Source organism: Mus musculus, chromosome 12 (assembly GCF_000001635.26).
Source record: "Mus musculus strain C57BL/6J chromosome 12, GRCm38.p6 C57BL/6J".
In the NCBI taxonomy this organism is placed as follows: Eukaryota; Metazoa; Chordata; class Mammalia; order Rodentia; family Muridae; genus Mus; species Mus musculus.
Window position 1 is genome coordinate 112,955,231 of NC_000078.6, and position 27,777 is coordinate 112,983,007.

The window sequence follows — 27,777 nt, forward strand, 5'->3', positions numbered from 1 at the left end:
TCAGCCCTTCAGGCTCAGGGTACGGACACAGGCTCTGACCACCAAGGAGACATGGCCTACCTCACTAGGTAGAGCTCAGGAACATGTTGGGGGCTTAGCCCCCTATCCAAGAATCCTTCCTAAAACCCACAATGGGCTGGAGATCCTTATCTGCAGAGCTTACTCTCCACTGAATGGAGACACCCCCCCCCCAACCATTGTACCTAAAGCTGACTTGATACCTCAATGTCCCCTAAGAGGCAAGGGTACTTTTTGCAGAGTGGCTGAGTCCTGTGACAGGGTAGAGATAAGGGTTAGAGAACTGGGTCTCAACCTTCCCCATGCTGCAACCCTTTAATACAATTTCTCATGTTGTGGTGACCCCCAGACAGACATTATAGTCATTGATACTACATAGTTGTAACTTTGTAATTATGTAAATTTTATAATTATGAATCATGAATATCTGTATTTGCCGATGGTCTCAGGTGACCCTTGTGAAAGGGTCGTCTCACCCCCAAAGTTCTGTCCACAGGTTGAAAACCACTGTGTTGGAGGGTGCTGACTGTAGGGCAACAACCTGAGGACAAAAAAAAGCCTTGAACATGTGTTGTTGCTCTGGGAGCTGTGTGCTAGCTCATATCTTCGCCAGTCCTCCCACTAAGCTTGGCTGGTTCGGGGTACCCCCTATTTATGGGACTGCAGGGTAGGGGTGAGGCAGTGATGGGGCCAGTCTGCTGCACTGCCCAAGCAGTGACCGCACCCTTGATCTGTGCTGACTGTTAAGAGTGAAGGGCCTTCAGAAAGTAGTACTGCACACAGCCACCAGAGGGTGCAAGCCCAGGCTTGTGGCCAATCACATCAATTCACTGCAAATAACTGATGTATCAGTAAGTCCTGTACCTCTGAGGTTCAGTGCCAGGGTCTGCCTTCTTCATTTCACTGTGCCTTCCCCATTTCTGCCTAGCTGTCACCCCCACGCCCACCCCACCCCCAGTGTTTAGTGGTCCAGGGCAGTATAAGCTAAAAAAAGCTTGTTAGCTGTGGGCTCTGGTCTGACTCACAAAGCAATGGTACTGAATATTAAACTCCATCTAGGCCTAGACCACCAGGGGAGGCTCAAGCAGCTACTGTTTTAAGTGTACACTCTCATGAGTGACTAGATTCCTGCTCGCTTGCCTCCGGGATAAGGCACACCACCTTATAGGTCATATGAAAACCCCAGCACTGACAGGGATAAGCAGGTTTCTAGGAACTTGGGAGCACGCTACCTCCTCTAGGGTGCTCCCAGGCAGGGCTATACAGGGCTTTTTTGAGTTAGCCTGTTTGTTGCCCATGGATGGGCCCCTGCACCCTTGGAGGATGCAGATGCGGGTGCAGAGGGCCACACAAGCTTCAGGAGGTGCAGAGAATAGGACAGGAAGGAAGCCCCAACAGGTGAAAGTGGGGGCACCCTCAACAGACAGCACCATAGCCATATGCAACACTAACCTGTATTGTGTACGTATGTCACCTGGGTACAGCCACCCCTCACTCTGGGGTGCGTGCGGAGGCTTCCTTGGTGCCTCCCACCCCAGCAGTCACTGAAATGGGCTAGACTGGGTGGGGAAAAGCCAAGCAGGTGTTTTGTCCCAGCGAGCACAAAGTTTCTTCTGTGCCCAAGAGAGGCCCAAGATTTGGGTTACACCCTAAGACTTGGGCTAAGGAAGTCAGACACTCCCCGCTACACTGACTTAGGTAGGATTCTGGCATAGGCCCAGAGGAGGGGGCTGTGGGGCTGCAGGGTTGGGGGCCTACAGCAAATTAAGGTTATAGCAATCCATAGGGTTTAGGGGCTGATGGATCTCTTCACTAAAGTCAAGGTCTTCCAGGGGCTGGCCCAGGCTTGGCTCACTAGACTGGAAGGACTCCCAAGAAACCACCCTAGACCCAGTTCCAGCTACTGCCTAAAAGTCCATTGTCCACAGCTCCTGAGTTGGCCTTGGAAAAGGGAAAGAGAGAAAGAGGGAGTCCATTGGTTTTAGATTGGGACCCTGTCTGGTGTGCACACTTGAGCACCCAGAGCTCTACTGCTCTATGCTGAGAAGAGAGCAATTAGAACCCAGGCTATCCATCATGCAGGAAGCAATCTCCATGAGGTACCAAACAGTCTCCCTTTACTTAACTCCTGCTCTACACCTCTTAGAAGGGAGGCCAGAGAGAAATTCTGGGTCTAACAGGTATCCTAAGATGCACGTACCCCACTACTCCACTTCCTCACTAACACCATTGAGGCCCTGCTTCCCTGGTCTCTGGAGTTTCTTGTAGGGTACCTACCATCTAGAGGTATTACAGAGGCAAAGATATATCCAGCTAGATCCATGCCCATTCCATGTATTCTCTCACACTGTCAAGGTGTATCCATCCCCTGGTCCTAGACAGGTATCTGGGCAAAGGATGTGGCCAAACCTCAGTCTCCACCTTCTAACTATGTATAAAAGGAGTGCCCCAACCCCACCCCACACAGGGCTTGTTCCACTCCTGCTCAGTAGTGTACAGAGGACAAAGCACCTGATCAGAGAACCCAGGTCCAGGGCAGGCTGGACAGGCTTCTCAATGGGTACAATAGCTCAGGAGGGAACAGCTCCAAGTGGGAACAGTGCCTCACAGCCTTGCACGGCTGCAACTTCTCATTCTGTGGCCCAGTTCCCTCTAAAGACAGAAACACGCTCTGCCAAGCCTCACATGTCTAGGTTTACAGGAACCTTGCTGACTGCTACTGTATTGCCCCAGTGATCCTCAGTTTGCAGAGGATGGTGGCAACCATGAAGTACTAGGTTCCTCAGTTTAGGGGGCTGGCAAGACACTTGGATAGTGTACCATACATGTAGTGTCCCCTGCACCTCCCTCCTCCTGGCAGGAAGACAGAAGGCAGAGGAGGCTGGGAGATATAAGCTATCCTGTCTGCTCAGCACTCAAGTGTGCATACCACACAGAGTCTCAGTCTAGAATCCAGGATCCAATGGATTCCCTCATTTCCTAATTCCCTCTTCTAAGGTCCAGTGTGGTAAGGACTAGTTTTTCCCAGGAGGCTATCTGAGGCACTGCTCTGCACTCTGAGAAGACCCCAGGCAGGAGGATTCTGTTGTGATAACCCCAGTCAGAAAAAGCAGGCAGAGATGGACTAATTGCATGCACAGTGGGGTCATCCAGACCCAGTGCTCCTTGAGCTTCACACTAGTGCTGCTCATAGACACACACAAGGCTATGACCTCAGCTCAGAAGCATCCTGCCCATTTCACGGCTGCCCCCTACTGGGCCCTTCCTCCTCAACACCCGGCTCTCCCCAACCCAGGTCCCACATTTCAGGACACACACACACACACACACACACACACACACACACACACACACTTTGCTACTCACCTATCTCCTACGGACTGTCCTCACTCAGCACTGTCCACCTCCCTACACCCCTGTGTTCTAACTCTATCCGTGGTAGTGAGCAACTCATCTAACTACCTTACAAGAGCGCTCCAGCCTTCCCGGCCCTTGCTCCATTTTCCAGACCTTTCCTCCTGCTGGCTCCTGGGCAGACAAGGCACAGCTGGGGAGCAGGCCTCCTCCCACTTCTCCTCCCAGGGCACTTGGTTCTTTTTCCTGAGCTCCCACCTCCCACCCCTCACCCTGTACTCTCTCCATGCCACAGGCAAGTCCTGCTGTATAAAAACGTACAAACATACTAAAACTGTTCTCCCCTACCACAGTTGTGATCTCACTTCTGGGAAGGGCCTTTGAGCCTGGTTCCATATCCCCATACACAATCCCAAAGCATCGTGCAGTCTTTCCGTCACAATCACTTCCTACCTGTCTGACCATCCACTCATCTGCAGCCGCCACAACTCACCACCTCAGGCCTGGCCCCCACAACTCACCACCTCAGGCCTGGCCCCCACAACTCACCACCTCAGGCCTGGCCCCCACAACTCACCACCTCAGGCCTGGCCCCACAACTCACCACCTCAGGCCTGGCCCCCACAACTCACCACCTCAGGCCTGGCCCCCACAACTCACCACCTCAGGCCTGGCCCCCACAACTCACCACCTCAGGCCTGGCCCCCACAACTCACCACCTCAGGCCTGGCCCCCACAACTCACCACCTCAGGCCTGGCCCCACCTCCTGATCTGAAAGCCAAGTGGTCTGCATGCAAGGCTGCATCCAGGGAAGGGAGGCCGGAGTTAACTGCACCGAGGGCACTCTGTAGACCTTCTCGTGAAGAGGCCCAGGAGACAGCTTGCAGGCTTCTTGGCAGAGGGTTCTGTGCAGGAGGACTAAAGGTTCATTCTAACTGATGGGGCAGGGCCAGAACTCCACACAGACTGTGCTAGACATCAACAGGAAGCTGCACACAGGTGTACATGGCCTGCTGGTCTCACTTCCTGGGTGCTGCTGATAAACCTCACTAAGACGCTACTGGGTAGCCACAAGGACTCGTCCTAAGCAGGAGGCTGAGGCCTAAGATGCTCCGGGCAGTTCAAGACAATGAATGGACACCGGGAACGGTAGGAAGCATCCTGCCTGCAGGAAGCTGATGTGAAGTTAAAGGCACAGACCCCAGACTATGGTTGCCTAGTATAGAGAAATAACTGCCACATGTCTCTTGCTTAATACCTCTCTCCAGGATGGGAAGGACAGGGCAGAGAACACTGGCAGCAGGCTAAGCTGGCTGGACTTCTTGACTGAAGCCCTTGTGCTTCAATTTCCTAACGACAGGAGGACACAGTGCCTGCCTGGGGATTGCTGGTAAACAGTCACTAGCAGGCCAGGCCACGAAGTGGGATCCAGACCCAGCTACTCTCTGACCATGTTTCATTACACATAAACACACAGCTAGTTTCCCTTGCTGGGCAAAAATATCCCTTCCATTGCTCAAAACATGATTCCCAATAGTAAGTACAATGGTCCACAATGTAGCCACAGGAAGAGAGCTTCAAATAAGTGGGGCAGTGCTTGACTGGTAGAGTCTCAGAAATCATTCCTATGAGCCGTGGCCCCAGGGCCCATCTGACACCCATAAAACAGATACACTTGGAGTCCAGCACCAGGACGCTGCCTGGCCTTGAGTTCCACTCAGTAGCCATCATCTTCATCACCATCACAGCCGTAATCTGCAAAACAAAGGACAGCAGTGGATGTTCTCCTGGCCCAGCTCCCAGCCCCATCCCCACTGCTCACCTCACAGACCCCACCAACTGAAAACACCATTTCAATCTATCCCAGCTGCCTGCAGGGATGGGGGACTGGTGTGTGCCCTGTGGGGCAGCCTTGGCTCCTTGCTGGGCACTACAAATAGTATGGCTAAGCCATGACACTCACTGTCTACTGGCTGAGCAGCCCCTTGCTGACTCCCAACAAGCCCAGAAAGCATGCCCTGATTCACTGCAGATGCCTCATTGCTCTGTGAGCTGGGCCCTAGTCTTTGCCTTGATTCTCCTAGCATATTCAAGGGCCTCAGAATAGGGCTGGAGAGATGGCTCAGCGGTTAAGAGCACTGACTAATCTTCCAAAGGTCCTGAGTTCAAATCCCAGCAACCACATGGTGGCTCACAACCATCTGTAATGAGATCTGACACCCTCTTCTGGTATCTGAAGACAGCTACAGTTTACTTTGATATAATAATAAATAAATCTTTAAAAGAGAGAGAGAGAGAAAGAAAAAGGAAAAAAAGGGGCCTCAGAATCAATATGGCCAATTTTCATGTCCTAGTTCAAATTCCTTCTTTTGCAGAGAGAAACTTAGTTTGTAGCCAATAGGGGTCATATTTGGAAACTACTCAGGTAAATGGCTATGTCTTTTTGTCTCTGGATATCCCTTCAAAAGTTCCTCTACTGTGCCCACAACCATGTGGCCCTACCCACCATTGCCACCCATCATCTGCAGAGCACTGACGCAGGGCTCTCCATCCTCGTCCTCGGCGTCCTCCTCATCTGCATCCTCCTCAGGATGGTACGACACAGGGCCACTCTCTACCAAGACTGCTGATGGCTTGATTGGCTCTGCTCCCAAGGCAGGAGAACTTAAGAGTAAGGCCTGGAAGAGAGAGAGGGCAGGGCTCCGGAATGAGAGCAGAGGGTGGCAATCCTCCTGACTCTAAGGGATCCTCAGGTCCTCTCAGTCTGGGCATGGGCACCCCTCACAGTTCCTGTTCCTGACCCACATCTGAGCTGGGCTAAGAAGTCCCAGCCCTCCTTTTTCCAAAGTTATCAACTGTGGTATGGAATCTAGCCTTCGCCCACTCTAGTCCACAGTGGAGATTAGCTCACCCTCAGTCCCAGAATAACAGCATATAACTGGCCTTTACCACCTGCCTGCTCCACTTTTGTGATCCAGAAGCCCTCACTCTCCGGGCTTCAGGATTCTCTCCTGGAGCCCAGCCAGCATTGCAGCAGCAACCAGCTGGGCCTCTCCCTGCCAAGCCTGATGGCAGCCTGTGATCCTGAGGCCCCGGCCTGGCTGTGTGGGACAACATACCTCTCCCACGGCTGCCTTCTTCGCCGGCTGGGCAGACAGCAGAGGCCTCAACCTGGGAGAAAGCACAGAAGCAGCTTCAGCTCAGTGTGGTACGGAAGAGAGAACCACAGAGGGACTGAGACATGGCCTAGAGGCACCTTACAGTGGCCTCAGGCTGGGTGTCCAGCCTAAGAACTCTCTTGGGACCTCATCAGGAAAGCTGGCAGCTGCCACCTAAGAGTAAGTCATACGGAGGACCACACACAGCCGAACAACCCCAAACATCCCCTTGTCACGCTGCAGAGCAACACTGACCCAGCACGATGAGGCTGGCCTATGCAGGCTTGTGACTGGTTTCCTGTCCCCACCAGAGGGGTCACCGTGGCAGCTTCCTCCCTCCCAGCAGAGCCAATGGAAGAGCCCATTTCCACTGAGTGTCCAAGTGCTTTCTGGAGATGGAGTAGGTCCCACAGCTGCCAAAAGCCTTGTAACTCTGGGGCCCAGAAGTGGGGGTTTGGAGGAATCAAGACACACCCACATCTGGAGATGGCTTGTTAGCATTCAGCACACAGTGGGCCAAGCATGGCTCCTGAAGCTCTGGCTGGGAAGCAACAGCCCAGATGGGAGCCTAGTGTTGACCAGGCAGACACCTAGTCCAAGAAGCAGGATAGTACCTCTTCCCTGTGCTTGTCCCAGGATCAGCACTATTTCTGGTAGTTGCTCTTTTCCTCCGTGACAGCTTCTTGGTGCTGGCACGCTCTGGGGGCTGTGAGTCGTCCCTGGGTGGGCTGCCTCCACCCTTGCTGTTAAGGTCCCGCAGCACACTGTAGTTGATCTTGCTGGAGATTTTCTTCTGTTCCAGCATCTTCTCAATAGCCTCCCCAGCTGTGCTGGCCAGGATTGGCTCCCGGCGTTTGCAAGACTTCTTGGGCTGAATGAAACACAAAAGTAACTCCTCCTGACACATGCTAGCGTCACAACTGCCATCTACTCTTGAGCCACAGCTGTGACCCATTGAGGGGGACAGAAACTAGTTTGGTCACCTTGGCAGCAACCAGCCACGGCACCTGCTAACCTCACTTTCTGTGTATCTACCTTTCCAGCTAAGCCTTTCATGTGGAGAGGAAAGGAAAGTGTCTCACATAGCATAGACCACGATGCCTGGTCGCATGGAGTTTTGGGACCCACTTCCCTGCAGACACCACTTATTCTCTGGGCCTCCATCCTGGACCCAACAAGCTTTGCCAGCATCATATCTTCTTCTCTTTGGCTTCTGAAAGGTTCAGCCCCTTCCTAAGATAACACCAGGAGGCTGAAACCCCAGAGGGAGTCAAGTTACCAAGAGTACTTGCCTGTTATTAAAGAACATAAGCACGAAGATAGGGGCTTCTGTGTGTTCAACAAGAAACCCAAGCACAGGACCCGAGCCCAGCCCTGCATCTCAGTTCCGTCTGCCTTAACACCTGTGCTGGATACCTCACTCCAAAGCTGGGTGGCACAAGCCATCTTGAAGGAGCTTGCAACATAACAACCTGGCTGTCAGGGATGTGTGTTCTATGGCTTCCACTGCCTGTCCCAGGCAGGCTCCTATGGACACAGGGGAGAGGTGTTCCCAAAGTTCTTTGCTCCCATCAGTTGACACGAAGGCTGAGTTAGACCGTCAGGAGAAACTCACCTTGTGCTCCTTATAGATGCCAAGCTCCTTCTCCTTCGCTATTCTTGCTTCTTTCTCTGTAAGGTGAACAAAATGGCTGGCCTCAGCAAGGGACATGGCCTGGGACCTGGGCAGGTGGATAGACGGTACTTACCCTTCTGCTCCCGCAGGTACTCAGCATTCTCCCGCATCCACAACTCAGCTTTTACTCGGGCTTCTGACTCATTCAAGATGTACTGTGGGAAGCACAGTAAAGTGACTTCAGCTCTCTAAGGTTGAGCTCTCAAGTATTTCAAGTATTTCTCAGTAACTAGCTTCCTATTTATACACTTAAACTGCCAAAGAAAGGATGTGGGGAGGCCTCCTTCAGCAAAGAAACCTGTGAGTCCTTTGTCCCTCTCTGCCAACTTAACTCTGCAGCCGTGAGAGAGTACTGACAGTTCCTAGGCCTTGTTAGGCAGGTGTTAGTGTATAGTCTGGGACCCCTGAGATTTGGGGATAGAGATGAACAGCATACTTGTGATACAATGGGAACCAAGGCCAGGTCAGAACTCGGGGCCTTTCCAACATGGTCCTGGTGGGGTGCTTGGGGTTTCAGGAGGAAGGTCACATGACGCTGAGGCTACACTGGAATGGAGTTTGGAGGGGGAAGTCCAGTGGACATCTGTACTACAGGCACTATGCCTTGAGAGCACTCATTTGTTAGGGATGTCTAAGGGAGCACAAGGCTCAGAGAGGCTAAACGGGCCTAAAGCTTGAGTCCAGACACACTTTAGTCCCCCTAAGTCCCAACTACCACTGGGGACAAGGGAGCCCAGGCTTACTTACTCTGTCAATCTCAAGGTCATCGATGCCACTGAGGTCCAGCTCCCCGTCCCCTGAAGAGTCTTCTAGAGAGAAGAACCCCAATCAGTGTCACCGAGGCTGCCATAGCAGACGCTGCAATCAAGCATCGCAGAGGCTATCCTAGCAGATACTGCTCACTGTGGGGATGCTTAGGGTCAAGGCTAGGTCTCTCTGAAGTCGGCCCCACTTCCCTTGCTCTCTGCGCTGGCTGCCTATGCTCAGATTACCAAGTCCCTTTGTACTGCTCCCTCAAAGGCAGATACCCAACTGTCCTCTATGTACTTGGCCCACAGGTAAAGAAAGCATCCTGCCTCCCGGCTGAGAGGTTTAACCTTTACATAGGCCCCCAACTTTCAATGTTCCACCCATATGAGAGGCTCCACCCTCTAGAGAGGCCAAATCCTCACCTGGTCACGGGGCAGAGCCACTTTACAGGGATGGGACCACTTTCCTTTCCATTGGTGTCCCAGCCCTTCTTTAAAATGACTGATTTGTTTATTTATTTAATTTTGTGTATATGGGTGTTCTGCCTACATGTATGCCTGTACCACACATGTATGCAGTGCCTCCAGACACAAGAAGAGAGCATCAGGTCTGGAACTAGACCCACCATGTGGGTGCTGGTCTTCTGAAAGAGGACAGTCAGTTTCTTAACCTCAGAGTCATTGCCCCAGCCCCTCCCAGTGTTTTAAGGGTGAAGGGCATGAAGCTATAGAGCTCTGGCATTACTGGGTGGCAGGGGCAATTGTTGATCTTCATGGTTCCCCTCTGCCCATCTTCAAGCTCAGCAGGTGATACTGCCCATGATGATGCACCTTGGCCCAGGATTGCCCAGCCCAGCAACAGGGAAGGATTAGGGATGCCTGCTCCCCTCACCTGCAGGACTGCAGGCTATGCCAGACCCTCTCTTAGTCATTTGGTGTCCCCTGAAGTTCAACTGGACTAGAGAGAGCTTACGATGGTAACAGGCCAGCCAGCATCTCAGTACACTGCTGCACACCCAGCTCTTTACCCTGTGCAATGTGACTTTTAGACATTAACTTGCTACAATTTACAATCATCTGCAAAGGGTAAATATCTCAACGGAATAAACACCTTTATCAGGTTTGCCTGAGGGCAAGTCTAAGAGGTGCTACCTTGAATACTAACTGATACAGAAAGACCCAGATCACTGTGGTAGCACCTTTCCCTAGGCAGGGAGTCGGTCATAAACTAGGTAAGACAGGACGGAGCTACACAGGAGCAAGCAGGCAATGAAGTGTTTCTTTCCCATTTGCCACAGTCTGTGGATGTGAGTGATTTTAGTTGTTTTGAGTTTTGCCTTGGCTTCTCTGAAACGATGGACCAGAGTGTTCCCCACAGCTGCCTTTGATAGAGCACTTCTCACAGCACAACTGAAACTAGGGCACCCAGGCCATTGACTACTGTACAGTGCCTGGCAGTGCCTCACCCCCGCCCGTGAACTTCTGACCAATCCACAGCAGGGACAATTCAGACTGTAAACTTCCCTTGTCCCAGGGCACTCACTGGGGTCCCCACTTGGGGAGGAGATGCACTCTCGGATGGAGTCGGAGATGCCCAGGCTGGCTGCTGTGGGCAGGGGACCAAGTAGGGACTCCAGGGCGAGGGGTCTGCTGCCCCCATCAGGGTCTCCTGCTGCCTCCGAGCCGTCATCGTCCCCGAGGAGCTCTCGGTAGAAGTCCTTGTTCATGTGGCTGGCAGCAGCCTCCAGCTCCTCATCCTCAGTGTCTTCCTCACAGCGTGGACTGGATGTGGCGTCCTCACCGGAGCCTAGGGACACACGATTCGCACACCACCTGTCAACCAGGCACAAAGCCAGAGAGAACCCACTTTTGTAACAGAAACATTTTTGCAAAGCTGCAAATAAAGAAGAACACAAAAACTACCCCAAGCATGCCTTTTCTGCAGCAGAGAAAGTACAGTCCTGATGCAAATGGTGCCGGTTATCCACGTGCAAGAATAACCTGGCTTATTCCTCATGCTCTGTGCAAAACTGGCTTAAATGTGGTATCTGAGAGTCTAAGAATATTCAGGAAAGACAAATAAAATGTTTGTGATCTAGGGTTAGGCAAAATACCTCAACAACACTAAAACACAACCCATAAAACACAGATAAATAGATTTTTGAAAGAATCATGATTTTTTTACAAGAGAATTACAAGCCTGCCCTGTGAAAGACATTGTAAGACAAAGGTGAGCCATAGTTTATTTACAGGTAATGTCTGAAAGGACAGTCTAGACACAGAAAAACAGAAAGGAAGGAGAGAAAACAGGGGGGCTGGCTGCATAAATGCTGACAGTGCTGTTCAGACTATTTGCCAACACCACCTCCACCAGACCCAACAATTCCATCTGCCCAGTACCAAGGAAGTAAGTATGGGATGAGCCCGTACATAGGGCTACCTGGGACTGATGCAGATGCACTTAACAGGAGTGCCACACTCCTCACCGCACTAACAACACCTACCCAATACAGAGGGTCATGCTGCCAATGAACTGCATAAAAATCATGCCAAGGAAAGGCAAGGGAACACACTATGTCTACAAAAGATTTCTGCACAAAAGTATATAAAAGACCACGAATTCAGTGACAGAAAGCAGCCAGTGGCAGCCTGAAGTGGGGAGAACAGGTGGATGCCATTACAAAGGACACAAAGATAGTGGCAGGGACAAATCTCAGTGGCAGAACACAGTGACTGTGGTGCTGGCCTCACCTGACACCAGGGTTGTCCACAGTCAACACTCAGAAGCCAAAGGTGCTTTAGCTCTGTCTCCATACAGCCTGCAGCGTGCACACAGTGCCTTCTAGTGTTTGATCTGAAAGGCACATCTCTGTCCCCAGCTGTAGAAGTGGACCTAGAATATCCAGCTAGTTGTTTTCTGCTGTGCTCCAAAGCCATGATGTGTGGAAGAGGGACACAGATAAAGTTCAAGAAAAAGAGGAAACTACACAAAGGACATTAGCACAGACAGCTAAGACCAAGAGAACTCTACTAAAAAGGCTTAGTAAGTAGACAAGCTTGCTTCAGACCACTAAAGGAAGAAGGATGCTTCAGATCGGATCAAGACACGAAACATGGTGTCTGTTGTATTGGAGAAGTCTCCCAGGTGAACATAAAGTGAAAGAGAAGGACAGAGACTTAGTAACACCTGGGTCTACGTGTGCCCCAAGGGCTTCAGGCATGAGGGTGGCAAAGTGCCTCCTGTGGAAGATGAGCCTTGGAAATCATAACAAGGCAATGGCCTTGTATGTGTATGAGGGGCCACTGGAGGAAGTAAGGGGCGACCAAACTCTGAAGGAGCCACTATGTGACAGGTTCTCAATATCTATCAAAACTGACAGTGGGACAGCCTCACCTCTGTGCCCATAACACAAGGTGCCCCTCTGCAGTGTCCATGGATGATATTGTGTGCCCAAGAAATACCGAGGAGGAACAAATCAGTAACAGGTCCTGGTCACTGCACGGCACCACAGCAGTTAGTAACCAGCTCACAACACAGCCCCAGAACTTCCATAGCTCCCTCACATGTGCAAGAGAGGAAATATCTGGAGACTAAAAAACCGCCAACAGGACAGATCTCACAGGAAGTTCACTGCCCCAAATGCACGCAGCCAGCAGACTGAGAACAGAGAAGGCAGGCAGGAGGCCTGGAAGGTGGAATAAGATTGGAAGGATGAAGCCTGGCAGAAGTGAGGCCTGGTAAACACAAGGCAGCAGACTGGGCATGTACAGGATGCTCGCCCAATCATCAATAAGCTAGGACAAGAGAAAACCACTACACAGAGAAACCACAAGTGGCAAACAACTCTGCAAACAGACAGAACCAAACCCTGGATAGGAATGAGTAGGGCAGCTATTGAGGCCCAAATGATGCCTTCAGGAATGAGGGAGAACCCAATGGTGTGACAGTCAGGACACTGGGTCATATTCACCCATCACAGGATCTCCACAGATACCATGGCCCTCTCAAACCCTCATATCCACAGAGATTAAAAAAACGCAAGCAAAAAAAAACCCCTCTTGACAGCAATGCATGGGTGGGCGTTGACTCACCATGACAGATGAGGGAACAATGTGCCCAGCACGTGCACCCTAGTCCATGGGAGCTAACATGAGGATATACTACTGTCCCAAGATCACCAAGATGCTGCGGGGTCAGGCAGACTTAAGAAGAAATTAAGAGCAGCAGAGTCACTGTTTGCAGACGACAGAATCAAATACTTAGAAAACTCAATGGCAAAATGACTGCAACTACTACAGGTGGCAGGAGAGCTCACACTGCGCAGGAGCAGTCAGGACACAAGCTGCAAGTTGCTGTGGGGACCAAAGGGGGAAAGATGCTACTCACAACAGCCCCACGGAAGGCAGCAGCGTGGTACTGCACAGGAGCAAAGCCTGGACAGAACAGAAGCTAGAGAAGGACAGAAAGACAAGTGCCACAGCTTCCCCCAAGCTGACAAGTAAGGCAGACTGGGCTGGAGTGGTGTAGACAAGGTGATCCTAATGTGGACACAGAACATAAGCAAGCATCTGCAAACACTGAGGGATCCCAAAAAGGACATTCACACTTGCTTGGCATGTCTCAAGATGTTAGCACAGTGCCAGTCTGATGGGCAGAGATGCCCAGAGTAGCTTCCCCAGAACAGGTGCCAAAGAAGGAAGCAGGCACCCATGCTTTTTCATTCTGCACAGCCCAGAGGAGAGTCATCTAACAACACAAACGGTTACAGCAACTCTGAAAAGCCCACAGCAAACAGCACAGGGCATAAGAAAGAGCATCCCTACAGTCGTGGCCTTGCATCTTCAACAGTCTGAGTGGACAGCAGGGCTCCCAGTACGGCACATGCAAGGTTGAAGCTCTTCTACGGCCAGTGAACGGTGAGGCGGGGGAAGGCGTCCCAGCAGTAACATGATACCCAAGTTAGTGCTCCAGTGTAGGGAGTGACAAGCAGCCAGGGATGGGGTCATGGATCAGTGAGTAGGGAATGTCAGGGGTGCTGGTCTAGGGCCCTCATGGCCCATAATGGCAGGGGAACTCACCATCCTTTGACAAGTTGGCCAGAGCCCCTTTTGCTTTTGGTCGACTGTTTTCTAGCTCAATTTCAATGGCATCCTGGTAACTGGATATTTCACCTAGAGTAAGACGTTAAAAGCAAAAAGTAAGCACACTGATGTCCAAGCAAAAAGGAAGCACGGGTGTGAGAAGCGGTTAATTACCTTCAACTTCTTCTAGCTTTTTTGATAGGACCTGTTCCAGCTGAAAGACAAAAGAGTCTTGGGTAAGGAGTCAAATGCACAATGTCTCATTTTTGACAAGGTTGTGGGATGGCAGAGCTCATCAGAATCGAGTTGTAGGCCTGGCCCTCTCCTTCCAAACAACATGCATGTTGCCCCAGACAGAAGCAGCCTTGCTAAACACCCATCAACTTAAAAACTAAACCTCCCAACCAAGCCAACTTGACTGGGCAGGGCCAGGTTTGTCCTATCTGCAGAATGTACCTCCTGAAGTCTCCAAAACTCAGCTGCAGCCCACCTCTGGCCCTCTGCCCTCCCTCGAGTACAGTCCCCATGACAGCCAAGTCACAAGCTCAGTGACGCTGACAGAAAGGCTGGCAGCAGTGGCAGCTGCCTCAGATGATAAGGAACAAGCCAGGAAGCAAGCCTGGCTGTGGGGATGGCTCAATGGGCCCGGGATGGAAAGCTCGCCATGAGCCTCCACGTGGACAGTACTTGGAGGTTCCACATGCAGCACATCCCCGAAGACTCAAGGCCCAAAGAAGAGCAAGTTAGCAGGAGAGCTCAACAGACGTGAGGATGTTAGAGAGCAAACACTCCCAGAACACCAGCGTGCTAATGGGAGTTTCGCAGCCACCTGCTTCATGCGAAGCTTCCTCTGGCCAGCTGTGTACGAGGGAGGGTCGCACTCTTCCTCCAAGTCAATCTTCATAAACTCATCAATAGTGAGCTGACTGGTTGGAGTGTCTTCAAATTCTGTGAGCCTAAGACAGAGAAGCAGAAGAGCCATGGCGCCTCCCTGCACACTGCACACTGCACACTGCACACTGCTGGGTCCTGGTGGAAGAGTCAGGAGACCCTACAGGGAGGGCCCAGCTCTACCTGCCCAACAACCTGAGTAGGCAGGCACCTCGGTGGCAGCCAACACCATTTAAATCTTGTCAACTTTCCTGTGTTTTATTTTAAAAAATTTAGTGCACTTATGGGGGGGGGTGCAGTGCTCTTATACGCACTCATGCGTGCTACAAAGCACAGCAGCGGTCAGATGACAACTTGTAGCTCCTTCTCCATGTGGTCCTGCAGACTGAACTCGGGCTGTCAGGTTTGGACCTGCTGAGTGAGCTACTTTGATGGGCTAGCCTTGGACTCTCCATCCGCAGGCCTCCACCGTCACACTCACGCTGAGTGTGAGCACACACTAGTGGATAGCATGTCTGGCTTTGGGTCTTCTTCACAGTCTCATGTCGCAGGGCTGGCTTTGAAGTTACTATGTAGCTGAGCATGACTTCAAGGCTCCATCCTCCTGCCTTGAAATGCCTACAGCTGGAGTTACAAAAGTGCTTGGCTACCTTTTTTTTTTTTTTTTTTTTTTTTTGGTTTTACGAGACAGGGTTTCTCTGTGTGGTCCTGGCTGTCCTGGGACTCGCTCTGTAGACCAGGCTGGCCTCGAACTCAGAAATCCGCCTGCCTCTGCCTCCCAAGTGCTGGGATTAAAGGCGTGCACCACCACGCCCGGCTTGGCTACCATTTTTAATAAAATAATAAAAATTTAAGTTTAACAAGATGGATCAGCAAGTAAGGGTATTAGCTAACACCTGACACCTGAGTTAGTGGCACCTGAATCCTGGCACCTACATAGTTAGTGAAAGGGAAAGCAATTCTGGCAGGTTGTCTTTTGACCACCACATGCAAACTTGCACACTATATTTTTTTAAATACATTAATTAAAAACAAAAACAAAAAAAAGAAGGGCTAGAGAGATGGCTTAATAGTTAAGAGCATTGGCTGCTCTTCCAGAAGACCTGAGTTCAATGCTTAGAGCCACATGACAGCTCATAAATGCCTGTAACTCCAGTTCCAGGGTTCTGACACCCTCACACAGACATATGTTCAGTCAAAACACCAATGCACATAAAATACAAATAAACAAAATTAAAAAAAAAAGAGAGAGACTGTGTGGTAACACAAGTCTTTAATCCCAGCACTTGGGAGGCAAAGTCAGGAGGATCTCTGTGAGTTCAAGGGCAGCCTCATCTATAAAGCAAGTTCTAGGTTGGCCAGGACTACATAAAGTAGTCTATCTCAGAAAAGAACACCTTAAAGAGGAGTTTATGGGACTGGCTTAGCAATGTAAAGGAACCTGCTGCCAAGCCTGAAGATCTGAGGACTGCAGAGCAGAAGGAACGACCTGATCTCCATCCTACCATCCTCTGATCTCTACATGTGTGCACTGTTGCATGTGTGTACATGTGCATACATACATGTAAAAAAATAAATGTAACAGAAACTTTTGAAAGTACTTTTAAAGATACTAGATGCAAAATACAATTTTCCGATTGCTTCTAGAAGGTACTGAGGCAATCCTGTCAGCAGAAATGGTCATCGGGTGTTAATCCTGTGATACACATCAGCAAGGACAGCAGTGGATCTCAGCAAGTCCTCAGCATGGTTACAGCGCAAAGCTTATCCGAGATGGGAACAACTTGTTCAAAGTTGGACACAGAGCCCGTGGCCCATGAGAGACATGGGGAGGTTTAACCAACTCTAGCAAGAAGTCACTTGGACCTTCAAGCCCAGAATGAACCATACCAAATGGGATAGGTGGCCTCCCGAGCTGTCCCAAAGCAGCTTCTCTGCCTGGTTCCAGTCTGTGAGGGGGAACCTGTATACCTAATAATCTACTAAACTCAAGAGGCACTGTGGTAGGAAGCCAAGTACTTCCAAAGGGCGGGGTAACCCAGGGCAGAAGTAGCTACAACATACAAGCTGGCAGTGGCCATCACTGTGAACCAGAATGCTCACCTCTTCCGTAGTGTGGACTCACATACTTTGACCACACTGATGACTTCTTTGACCGTTCTCCGGAAGTCATGCATTCTGGCTGCAACCAAAAGTGCTAGGAAAGAAACAAGAAAGATCATCAGAGAACTCATATAGAAATGAAAGCAAGCAAAATTCTGCCTTAACCTTGGCTAGTGACAGCTGAACAAGTATGTGCAGGATGTGTCTGCTGTGGCTTCTATAAGGGGACAGCGTGTCTGTGTGCCTTCCCTAAATAGACCTATGGTGCACACAGTCTTGGGCAATGGTAGTCCTCTTCTTATTTTGGGTTGAGCCTATACTATACTCCACATTTAAACAAGGGAAACTAAAACAGGAAACTCAAGAATTTCTTAAAACACCTCAAAGCACATGAATTAACTTTGAGCTGTGTTAATACACAAAACCTCCTGGTTATGATGGAGCAGAGGATGCCAAGACTATAGTAAAGCTGGGAAACGCTGTCCAAAGATCCTGTGTGACAAGTGTGAATTATGGTCATGTGAGTGAAGGAGCCTAGAGTCTGCAGTGTAAATGTGGAAATTGGTTTCAGATGCAAGCAGTCTGGGATAGCATCACCCTACCACCGGCTGAGTGCAGAAGTGGTACCAGGCTCTGCAGAGAGATAGGAAGATGGATACTACAAAAGAGGAGGCCCCTGCTGATCTGGGGCTCTCCCTGGGTAGGGGACTCTTTAATCTTGGCCACCAAGCACCTGCACCAGGTCCTTACAGATACAACCGGAACAGCTATGCTGCTGGGCTAGCAAAGGCTCCGTATCTCAATGAGAGGCCATATTACTAACCATGCTGAAAGAGGCAACTTGCCATGAGTGGACAGCCTGGGGTGGAACTAGGGCTACCACTGTTATCTTACCCCCTGAGGTGTTTTATCTTAGAACCTGTAGAAGCCAACAAGGGAGGAAATGCCAGAGTCCTTAAGGAGTAAAGAAGGCCAGGCCAGTCCTGGGGTCTAAGACACAGCTCTTATATAAGGTAGACTCTGGAACTGCAACCAATAACTCATTGGCTTGACGGCTTAAAGGCTCAAGACAGATGACTAAAGTTCAATTTACCTACTATGCACAGGGTCCTAACTAAATTTGGCTGCAATTACCCTCCCACACACGTGTGAACTTATCAAGTATCAGGACAGAAAACGCTACCCAAGGGCCATATGGCCTACACTGTACCTGCTCCACAGAGGCCGGAGGGGCGCCGGCCCGTGTGCATCCAATCCCTTTTCATTCTCTGCAGAAGCCTCAAGGCTGTCATGGATACTTCATGGTTCTTCTCCCCAAACTCCAGCAGATGAGCAAAGCGTGGAATGTACAAGCATGGGTCTACACAGTAAACATAACACAGAACCTAAGACAGTGCATATGCATTTGTGCACACAGAGCACTAAGCAGTGCCCTGCAGCTGGGTGGCTTTACCCACGTCTCCCTGAGGTCCCCTCCCTAAAGCACAGTCTCTGACCCTCAGCTGTGCTTACTGGTCCTGGGGAACTGCTGCCTCCACACGGCACAGTTCTGGGCATGTATGGCAAAAGGTGAGGGGACAACTCCCACCTTCTCTCAGAGGGTGATGAGAGGCTGGAGAACAGGCCAGGTATGGGCTCTTCTCACGCAGCACCCTGAATTCCCTCAATGTCCTGGCCGTTGTCAGATCAGCATCTTACAAAATGAGCACAGTGGGCATACAGGTGCACGTGCGCGTTCACAGTTGTTTCTTCTTAGTGCCTGGCACGCTGCTGAGTACCGAAAGTTCAGTCAAAGGTTCATGGAGCTCACAAATGGAGCCAGCAAGAACAACCAAGTCACTTCATCATTCAGTTCATTACCCTGCCATTAGTGCTCTGACAGAAGCCACTGGTTAGGGACAGAGGAGATCTCAGGACTTGTGTAGGAAGAGCCACTTCTGCTCAGGTCTGAGAAGCAGGCAGCTTGGAGAGCACTGGCAATAACAACAGAGGAGGGGCTGGGGTGGCTCAGCCTCTTGGAGAAGCTGGGAGAAGGAATCAATCCGTCTAACTTGTCTTTCCAGACAGCAGGAAGGGAAAGAAATGGAGGTCAGCTGCTGACTGGTCCCCAGCCCTCCTTCCAGGCTAACTGACTTCTACAAAGGGAATCCATGAGACCGACCACATAGACAAGGACCCACTCCAGCTCACACAGACTCAAGAGAAAAACGCTGAGACTCTGCCTTGTGACTGGGAAGATGGGTAGGGAGGACCCTCGGGTTCTGGAATCTGAGGCCAGCCTAGAGAGCACAGATAGACCCCACATCTTACAAAAGCAAAACACTACAGAAGGACTTCGGGGTGGGGTTAAATGAGCAGAGAAGATGGAGGTCCTGAAGCAGCCTACTTTATCTTCTTTAAGTAGTGGAGTCTGTCTGCACATGGGGACAGAGCTGCAGTCATGCAATGCAAGGACACTGGAAACAGAAATGTCTAAACCAAAGGAAGGGAAGAAGATGACGTCTGGGGAAAGGACTAAGGTGGATACACGTCAGCAGACTACATTTACTAAATAGACTTTAAATTCTCTGTCTCACAAAGTAATCCTTTTGCACGGTCTGTGGAAGTTATGAAGATGGCACGTGTATTAAAGAACAAAGAAACCAAGACGGGCCTGATGACTCATGCTTGTAATCCCAGCACCCAGGAGGCAGAGGCACGTGGATCTCTAGGAATTCAAGGCCAGCCTGGTCTACATAGAGAGCTCCAGGACAGTCAGGGCTGCACATCGAGACCCCGTCTCAAAAAAAGCAAACAAATAAAGGGGGCGGGGAGGACACAAGATGTAAGGGCAGTCTCTTCAGCAAACAGGCTGGAAACAAAGTTTACTGTCACATGTAGTACTCTGCCCAAACAGACCAAAGGTGTACACATTAAAAAGATAACAACAACCACCACCAATAGCAAAACCATGGAGAACACAGAGCAATGATTTAACACAAGCAAAAACAGACAAACATAGTAACTTCAGACTGCAAAGAATCAATGCAGCAAAGGAGTCTGTCCAGTCAAGACAACCACAAAAAAGGGAGAAAGCATCTGTCCTAAAGACTGAGCTCAATGCAGTGAAGAAGCAGACTGATTGGAAAGTGGGCAAACGACTCATGGAGGTACTTCTTCCAAGAAGATATACAAATGACCAAGAAACACAGAAAGGTTGACATCAGCAATCAAGATTCCACCTCATATCCACTAGCATAGCCTCTATAAAACCCAGAACATTATAACAAGGTTTACCCAGGATGAGGGAAAAGAGCAGTGCACGCTGTGGAGGACTGATAAATAATACAAGCACGAACAAAGGCCATTGCAAAGTTTGCTCAAACAAGTAACTGTATCTGGACAGTGATGGTGCACTCAGGAGGCAGGCAGGCAGATCTGAGGCTAGCTCCAGGACAGTCAGCGCTACACAGAAAATCCCTGTCTCAAAACCTAAGGGGCGGGGGGAGCACGAAGCACTGGATATGACTCAGTGCTTAAGAGTGGTTATTGCTCTTGCTGAAGAGCCAGCACCCATCTACCCACAGCTCACAGCTCACAACCATCTGTATCTCTAGTCTTAGGAGATCCAACAGCCTCTCCTGGCCTTTGCAAACACCAGGTACAGGCAAAACATCCACATCCATAAAATAAAAATGAGAAATCAAGAGCTACCATTTTATCCAATCATCTCACTTCTGGATAAAGACCCAAAGAATTGCAATTAGGATCTGGAAAGGATAAAATTGCCTCCCTATGGTCAGCACAACTGGGATATAGAGTTGATATATACACGGTTGGATAAACTGGCAAACAAAATGTAACCCATTGGAGTAGTCAACTTAGAAAGGAAGGTCTATGTAGAAAGTTTGAGGTCACCCTGTGGCACATGAGGTCTAGACTCATGACAGAAAAAGAAATTCCGACATAACAGGTGTACTGCCCTTGACTTTGTGCTCTGTTAAAGAAGCTGTACACAAAAAGGGAGATCAAGCCTTGCGTTAGAGACTCATTTCCTCCACGAAGAAAAGCTAGCTGGGTCAGGTGATTTTTCAAAGCCTGAGCTGTTGGAAAAAAAATCTCATTTCTGAGTGATAGAAGGTGCAACCACAACTCGCCCTTAAACCTGGGCACCCGGGCGGAGCTTCAACACCTCCCCCAGGGGCGGGGCCCTGGAACGAGGAGTCGCGTCTTGACGCACAGTGACGAGAGACGCCGGCGCCGCAGCAGTGGGTACGGGCGGGACGGCGCCCCCTGCGGCCGAGCCGCGGGCTCGGTGAGGGGTGTGGGGTGCGGGTGGGTAGCGGGCAGGGCCGGCGTGGCCCCATGCTGCTGCCGCTCGCCTGCCTGCATGGGCGGGTGGCGCAGTGCCTAACCTCCCTGCTGGTGCTCGCAGAGCCGTTTCCCAGGCCCCGTCGCGGCGCGAAGGCGCGCGGCGCAGCACCGACCAGTGCGGAGCCCGCCCCGGCAGTAGCGAAGATGGCCGCGGAACTGTACCCGCCCGCCAGTCCCTCTGCAGCTACTGCCACCGACATCGCCAACAGCAACGCGGCAGGCGCAGCCGAGAGCACGAAGGTCGGGCTTTGCTGCCCGCCCTGCCTGGCACCCGCCCCGCTGCCGCCCTTGCCCGCGCCGCCCTTGCCAGACAACAACAATCCCGAGAGCCCCAACTGGCAGTCCTTCCATCCTACGCTGCGCGAGAGGTGAGCCGCCGCCCGCCCCCGGGCTCTGGAGCCCGGGCGCGCGCCGTTCCAGCCCGTGTGCCTCTGCCCTTTGCAGGAATGCGCTCATGTTCAACAACGAGCTGATGGCTGACGTCCACTTCATCGTGGGGGCTCTGGGGGCTGCCAGGCGTGTGCCCGCCCACAAGGTGGGTAAGGGCGCAGCCCTGTCCCCTGGTGGGCCTGGCTAGGTGCGTCTCCCTGGACCTTGTTTACTGCCCTGTAGCTCAGGTGGTTTTCTTTCATCCACAGTATGTCTTGGCTGTCGGCAGCTCCGTCTTCTATGCCATGTTCTACGGGGATCTTGCGGAAGTGAAGTCAGAAATCCACATTCCCGATGTGGAGCCTGCTGCCTTCTTGGTCTTGCTAAAGTAAGTGCTGTGCGCTGGGTCTGGAAGGATGGGGTGGTTACCTTCCAATGGTCCCCTACCTGTTTGCTACAACCCCAGAGGTTGTGCAGGGGAGCCCTTGCAGCTCCCCAGGAGAGCCCCTGCCTTACGCAGGTACATGTACAGCGATGAGATCGACCTGGAGGCGGACACAGTGCTTGCCACTCTGTATGCTGCTAAGAAGTACATCGTGCCTGCCCTGGCCAAGGCCTGCGTCAACTTTCTGGAAACAAGTCTGGAAGCCAAAAATGCTTGTGTCCTGCTGTCCCAGAGCCGACTGTTTGAGGAGCCTGAACTGACCCAGAGATGCTGGGAAGTCATTGATGCACAAGCTGAAATGGCCCTGAGGTCTGAAGGCTTCTGTGAAATTGACCGGCAGACACTGGAGATCATTGTGACCAGGGAGGCCCTCAATACCAAGGAGGCTGTGGTCTTCGAGGCCGTCCTGAACTGGGCTGAGGCAGAATGTAAGAGACAGGGCCTCCCAGTCACTCCTCACAACAAGAGGCATGTTTTGGGAAGAGCCCTCTACCTGGTCCGAATTCCAACTATGACCTTAGAGGAGTTTGCCAATGGTGCCGCCCAGTCAGACATCCTGACCTTAGAAGAGACCCACAACATCTTCCTTTGGTACACTGCTGCCAAAAAGCCCCTCCTTGACTTCCCCCTGACCAAGAGGAAGGGCCTTGCTCCACAAAGGTGCCACCGCTTCCAGTCTTCTGCCTACCGAAGTAACCAGTGGAGGTACCGTGGACGCTGTGACAGCATCCAGTTTGCAGTGGACAGAAGGGTGTTCATTGCTGGGCTGGGCTTGTATGGGTCCAGCTCTGGGAAGGCTGAGTACAGCGTCAAGATTGAACTCAAGCGGCTAGGGATGGTCCTGGCTCAGAACCTCACCAAGTTTGTTTCAGACGGATCCAGCAACACTTTCCCAGTCTGGTTTGAGCACCCGGTCCAGGTGGAGCAGGACACCTTCTACACTGCCAGTGCTGTCCTGGACGGCAGTGAGCTCAGCTACTTTGGGCAAGAAGGAATGACAGAGGTGCAGTGTGGGAAGGTAGCCTTCCAGTTCCAGTGCTCCTCAGACAGTACCAATGGGACTGGAGTTCAGGGTGGACAGATTCCAGAGCTCATCTTCTATGCCTGAGGCGTAAGGTTGGAGTGGACTTGCCACCAGGCTCTTCCTCCATAGAGTCCACACAGTAAGTGCAGTGGAGGTGCAGGACACTTCCAGCTGCCTTACTGATACCATTCAAGGCTTGGCTTTCTCTATCAGCCAGAGTCTGAAACTTGACTTCTCACAGCCCGTGTCCGCTGACCCTAGACAGCATTCCACAGGTGGAAGGAAGACTTGGGTCCAAGGTCGTCCCCGATCCCTGCCAGTGACACCCAAGCTTCAGGACCCTTGGATTTCCCTCCCCCTTTGGATTCTAAGTGATTTCAGCCTACGTTGAGGCCTCCCATTCAAGCCACAAATTGCTGAAAAGTCACTTAAAATAGTTCCATCCTATTTAAGTGAATTTTCGTAATAAAGGTTTCACAGAACAAGAACCAAATGTAGATAAGTGACTGTAGGAATTAAGTGGGGCACTCTCTTTCTCAATTCCACTGAGAAGACCGTCTTGTCTGAGAGTCTGCAGTGTAAAGCTGTTGGAATCAAACCATGTCTTAGGGAAGTCATCTATCCCAAGATGCCTGCGGCTCCTGGGCTGGCTTCTCTCAAAGGCTGCAGAACTCTGCAGAAGGTGGCACCTCACGCTCTATTGCAGGGTTAGATTTTAAGAGTGGGCTATGTGCTCTGCTGCCTGCTTGCTGTGGGCCACTAGCAGGGCAGTGGTCTCTGGGGCAAGAGCATGTGCCTTAGCCCAGTGTGCCTAACAGCAGAGGCTTGGCCCTGTTGGGACCCTCTGCTGTGGCCTCACGTGGTACTTCTACATGAGTTGATGCTTCAGAAACCATAAAATCCCCATCTTTGCACATGGCAAGGACCATGGCTAGACGGCATCTGTTCTTGGAGCGTCCCTCAGTTGTGAGAAGACCCCTGCCTTTCTCACGGTACCTGCTTCAAACAGTACAGATTCCCAACATGAAGCACTGTACTCTTTCTCTTTGTGTCCTGGCCGTCATTTGACAGGCACTGGTAGGCCTTCTGAGTTTGTACAATAACGCCCTACTGGCTATATTTACCACAAATTTTAGGAGACTTTTTTAACCTTTGGTGTCTAATACTTTGACCTGACATCCTCCTACTCTGAGATCTTTGGCTGGTTAGTTTCCTATCTGAGCCCAACCTACCTATAGCTGGTGCGTTGATGCAAAGCTCCCTCGCCAAGAGCAGGAACGTCTTCCCCAACACATACACGTTAACCTAGGGCAAGAAGAAGACAGGAATCGGTGTTCAAGAAAACATTTGCTGCTTTTTTTCCTTCCTTTTTAAAATAATTTGTTGGGTTTTTTTGAGACAGGGTTTCTCTGTGTAGTCCTGGCTGCCCTGGAATCAGGCTGGCCTCTACCTCCTGAATGCTGGTTAAGGCGATCACCACCACACCAGCTCAGCTGCTGTTTTCTTAAAATGACTGTTTCATTGTTCAGTCTTCAAAGAACCCATTGCCAGAGACCCCTGCTTGGCTAGGAAAAGTCCACACCATGCCTCTACTGGCCTCTACACCCGGAGGGCCCACCTCCTTCCTATAGGGCTGCCCAGACTCCCCTACTCTTTTTCAACGGTTGCTTAGAAAAGTTGTGGGTACACATTAGAGTATGGTAGGTAATGCAGTAGCTGGAATCCCAACTGTTTCCTCCAATACCCTCACCTCAAGTCCTTATCTGCCATGAAGCCTGCCGCCCAGCTTGGGCCACCTGCCATAGCTCTTTCTTCTCTGCCACAGGAGTAAGCAGTAGAACTAAGTCCATCCTAGGAGGGATGGACCAAGTGTTGGAATGGGAGTAGCGCTATCAGTTGTCAGGGAAGCAACGGTTTGCCAGTGTGTAGAACCCCTACCATGCAGTTGTAGCTCAGTATAATACTGTAATACATTAACCTGGGACACTCAGGCCTGCCCCACCCTCAGAGGTCCTTCCCATCCTCAGCTACCTGAAAACCCCACTGCACTCATGCGAGACCACTCCTGGGACTCCTGGGCCTTACAGATATGGTTGGTCTAGCCTTCTGCCTCTGGCCTCCTGAAAGAAGTTCCTTACCTGATCAAGCCTAGCCTGGGGGCCGTTGCTAAGCCCCCTTTCCTGGCATGAAGGTGATAACCAGTAAATGTTTGCAAGACACAGTCTAAAGGATGATACACAATGGTGTCTTCGCTTACATACAGGACGAAAGGGGAGAGTTTGCCTGCTTAGTAAGTCAACCCAGCTGAGAAGGCCAGGTTTAGCCACCATAGCCAATCAGCACTGGGTTGGTCACCTTCTACCCTGGCTGGACACAGGTACTATCTTCCTGAGGTCTTCACAAGGACTAGTGGCTCACAGAGCACTTTTTGAAGTAATTCTTTATCTTCCTAAAGTCTCAAGGGTTGTCTACAAAACTATGGTGTGCATGACTATATAGCCTATGTGAGTATATGACATAAACATGCAGGAATGTGTGATGTTGATGTAAGCATGTGGTATGCAGCCTGTGTTCAGGTATGCAAGTAAGTGTGCTCCTGTGGGAGCACTCTTCCCGAGCATCCTCTCAGGTTCCTCCAGATACCCAGGTACCAATAGACATGGTTGACAATGAGACCTGAACACTACAGAAAGAGTTCTCTAAATAGACTTCAGGTGTAAATTTAAAAAGTTTTAACAACACTTTCCAGGGGTTAGAGAGATGGCTCAATGGTAAAGAACACTTGTTTCTCATGCAGAAACCCAGCACCCACATGGTGGCTCACAACCATCTCTAACTCCAGTCAGTTCCAGAGGGTCCAACACCCTCTTCTCGCCTCTATGGGTACCAGGCCCACAGGAGGCCCACACACATACATGTCAGCAAATGTTCATACAAATAAATCTAAAACAAAATAATTTGAATACTTTCTAGAGAGGGCTTTGTGTACACAACACCTGGCTTCCAGGCATACTAATATTACTATTAGACACTGCCACATTACAATTCACTCTGCTTGTGAATGAGCTGTATATGTGGAACCAGGAAGGAGGGAGGCTTTATATACAGGGTCTTTGCCACTTCTACTTTCACGTATTTCTTCAAAGCAGCCAGCCAGCCCCATTAGAGGTCTTCATGGACATGGGTATGCACCCCACACAGGTAAGAGCAAAACTGTCTTTAGGTCAGGCAAGGCCTGGCACCAGGGACAACATGCTGTGGATGCTCCGGGATGGGACAACCTTGTATGGTCCTCACCTCAGTCTCCCTCAGACCCCATTTTGTCAGTAGAGACATACCAAGAAGAGTAGTCTGTAGTCACCCAGCTACCCAGCCCTCAGCCCTTCCTGGTGGCATGCCATCTTCTATTCTGACAAGCTGGACTGTTTTCCCATTTCCAAAGCTGTGAAGTCAAAGCTGACTTGTGCACCTCTGGTTTCCTCAAAGAGGTGTCCAAGCTACTTCTGGAGCTGCCTGGCCCTGGCCCCCATCTTTCCTGGGAGGCTGGATATAGTCATGTGACCATGCTCTGAACTGAGCACAACACATTCAAAGATGGAGTCAATGGATGATCACAATTCCAGCAGGCTATTTTTAGATTGACAAAAAATATGTTTCGGTAATAGCTGCTGAGAGATGCCATTTATAAAGAAAGACAGCTGAAAGGACAAAAATACAAGGCACCCTCTGACTGGAATCTAAATGTTAGTCTCTTTGTGGGCACTGATGCATAAGCAAACAGGAGCAATAATCTGGCCTATCGGCTCTCAGGATCCCTGGCAGGCAGGCAGGCACCCAGATCAGGATTTCCCTTCAGGGCAAAGCTTGCAGGCATTCTATTCATACTCCACAGTGTCAGTGTGGACCTCACAGCCTTGCCACAACTCAGGGTGTGGCCCAGTGACTTCAGTAAGTCTCTACCCAGCCCTCTAGCACAGCTCCATCAGTGGGATGACAGTGCACTCTTGATGCCCCTCTCTCCTTCACTGCCTTTGGAGGTCCCTAGCTGCAGCTTGCTATGATACTCAGTTATTTAGAAGTGAGTGGTGCAATGGTCACTTAATCCCAGCACTTCGGAGGCAGGCATATCTCTTCATTCCTGGCCAACCAGGGCTACTTGAGACCTGGTATTAAACAAACACAGACAAGCAATGCAACAACAACCTACTGTATCTGGATCCAGAAAGGCAATGACCCTAAACAGGCGGTGCTTGCGAGGGTTTTCCACAGTTGGAAATGCACGCCTGGGTCCAATATTCCCCTTTTAAAAGATTTGCTTGACCTTGGACTAAGTTTCACAAGAGTTTCTCAAGCAGTTTTAAAGCTGAGACATCAGTCCTTGGATAATGCTGTGCCTCTAAGCTGCCCTCTTCTGCTGAGGTCCCATGCTCTGGCCACACAAAATTCATCACCCTGAACACAAAGGCTGCCTACTATGGCAGGCAGCATAGACTGACTTCCTGGTGTATGGAAACACAGCTATGCCTCTACAATGCCCTCAGGTCAGGAAAGACTT

General features: G+C 50.8%; 2 protein-coding genes across 19 annotated transcripts in view; one reads left to right on the forward strand and one right to left on the reverse strand.

Annotated features, from left to right (window-relative positions):
* Window positions 1-400: 400 nt before the first annotated feature.
* Window positions 401-27,777, reverse strand: part of Brf1 (BRF1, RNA polymerase III transcription initiation factor 90 kDa subunit) — a 45,076-nt gene continuing 17,699 nt past the window's right edge. For 4 of the 13 annotated variants that reach the window (XM_011244182.3, XM_030246944.1, XM_030246942.1 and 1 more), the window contains 14 exons: window positions 24,455-24,527; window positions 18,242-18,391; window positions 17,032-17,125; window positions 14,867-14,993; window positions 14,212-14,251; window positions 14,035-14,127; window positions 10,499-10,762; window positions 8,954-9,015; window positions 8,280-8,361; window positions 8,147-8,202; window positions 7,146-7,402; window positions 6,493-6,544; window positions 5,880-6,051; window positions 4,813-5,128 (listed from right to left, as the gene is read on the reverse strand). In XM_011244182.3, coding sequence (XP_011242484.1) covers window positions 5,091-5,128; window positions 5,880-6,051; window positions 6,493-6,544; window positions 7,146-7,402; window positions 8,147-8,202; window positions 8,280-8,361; window positions 8,954-9,015; window positions 10,499-10,762; window positions 14,035-14,127; window positions 14,212-14,251; window positions 14,867-14,993; window positions 17,032-17,125; window positions 18,242-18,391; window positions 24,455-24,527 — 1,560 coding nt within the window. In that variant the 3' untranslated portion in view covers window positions 4,813-5,090. Of the gene's footprint in view, window positions 5,129-5,879; window positions 6,052-6,492; window positions 6,545-7,145; window positions 7,403-8,146; window positions 8,203-8,279; window positions 8,362-8,953; window positions 9,016-10,498; window positions 10,789-14,034; window positions 14,128-14,211; window positions 14,252-14,866; window positions 14,994-17,031; window positions 17,126-18,241; window positions 18,392-18,619; window positions 18,731-24,454; window positions 24,528-24,972; window positions 27,744-27,777 lie in introns of those variants that run through there. The other 9 variants (XM_030246945.1, XM_006516261.4, XR_872720.3 and 6 more) reach the window with 8 other exon arrangements.
* Window positions 19,030-24,263, forward strand: Btbd6 (BTB (POZ) domain containing 6). Of its 6 annotated transcripts, none has more exons than XM_006516056.4 (5): window positions 19,030-21,325; window positions 21,446-21,752; window positions 21,829-21,919; window positions 22,023-22,141; window positions 22,274-24,263. In XM_006516056.4, the coding sequence occupies exons 2-5, from the start codon at window positions 21,529-21,531 to the stop codon at window positions 23,304-23,306; spliced, it is 1,467 nt and encodes a 488-aa protein (XP_006516119.1). In that variant the 5' UTR covers window positions 19,030-21,325; window positions 21,446-21,528; the 3' UTR covers window positions 23,307-24,263. The 6 variants fall into 6 exon arrangements, with proteins under 6 accessions (XP_006516119.1, XP_017170615.1, XP_017170614.1 ...); NM_001145900.1 differs by having other exon boundaries at window positions 21,252-21,282; window positions 22,274-23,710; XM_017315126.2 differs by lacking the exon at window positions 21,829-21,919 and having other exon boundaries at window positions 19,030-21,282.

Bases quoted from the DNA above. Each gene is read 5' to 3' on its own strand.
- Btbd6 (NM_201646.2), top strand. From the start codon at position 21,376: ATGCTGCTGCCGCTCGCCTGCCTGCATGGGCGGGTGGCGCAGTGCCTA. The intron at 21,753-21,828 runs GTGAGCCGCCGC...TGCCCTTTGCAG, and splicing joins CATCCTACGCTGCGCGAGAG to GAATGCGCTCATGTTCAACA. The intron at 21,920-22,022 runs GTGGGTAAGGGC...TTTCATCCACAG, and splicing joins GGCGTGTGCCCGCCCACAAG to TATGTCTTGGCTGTCGGCAG.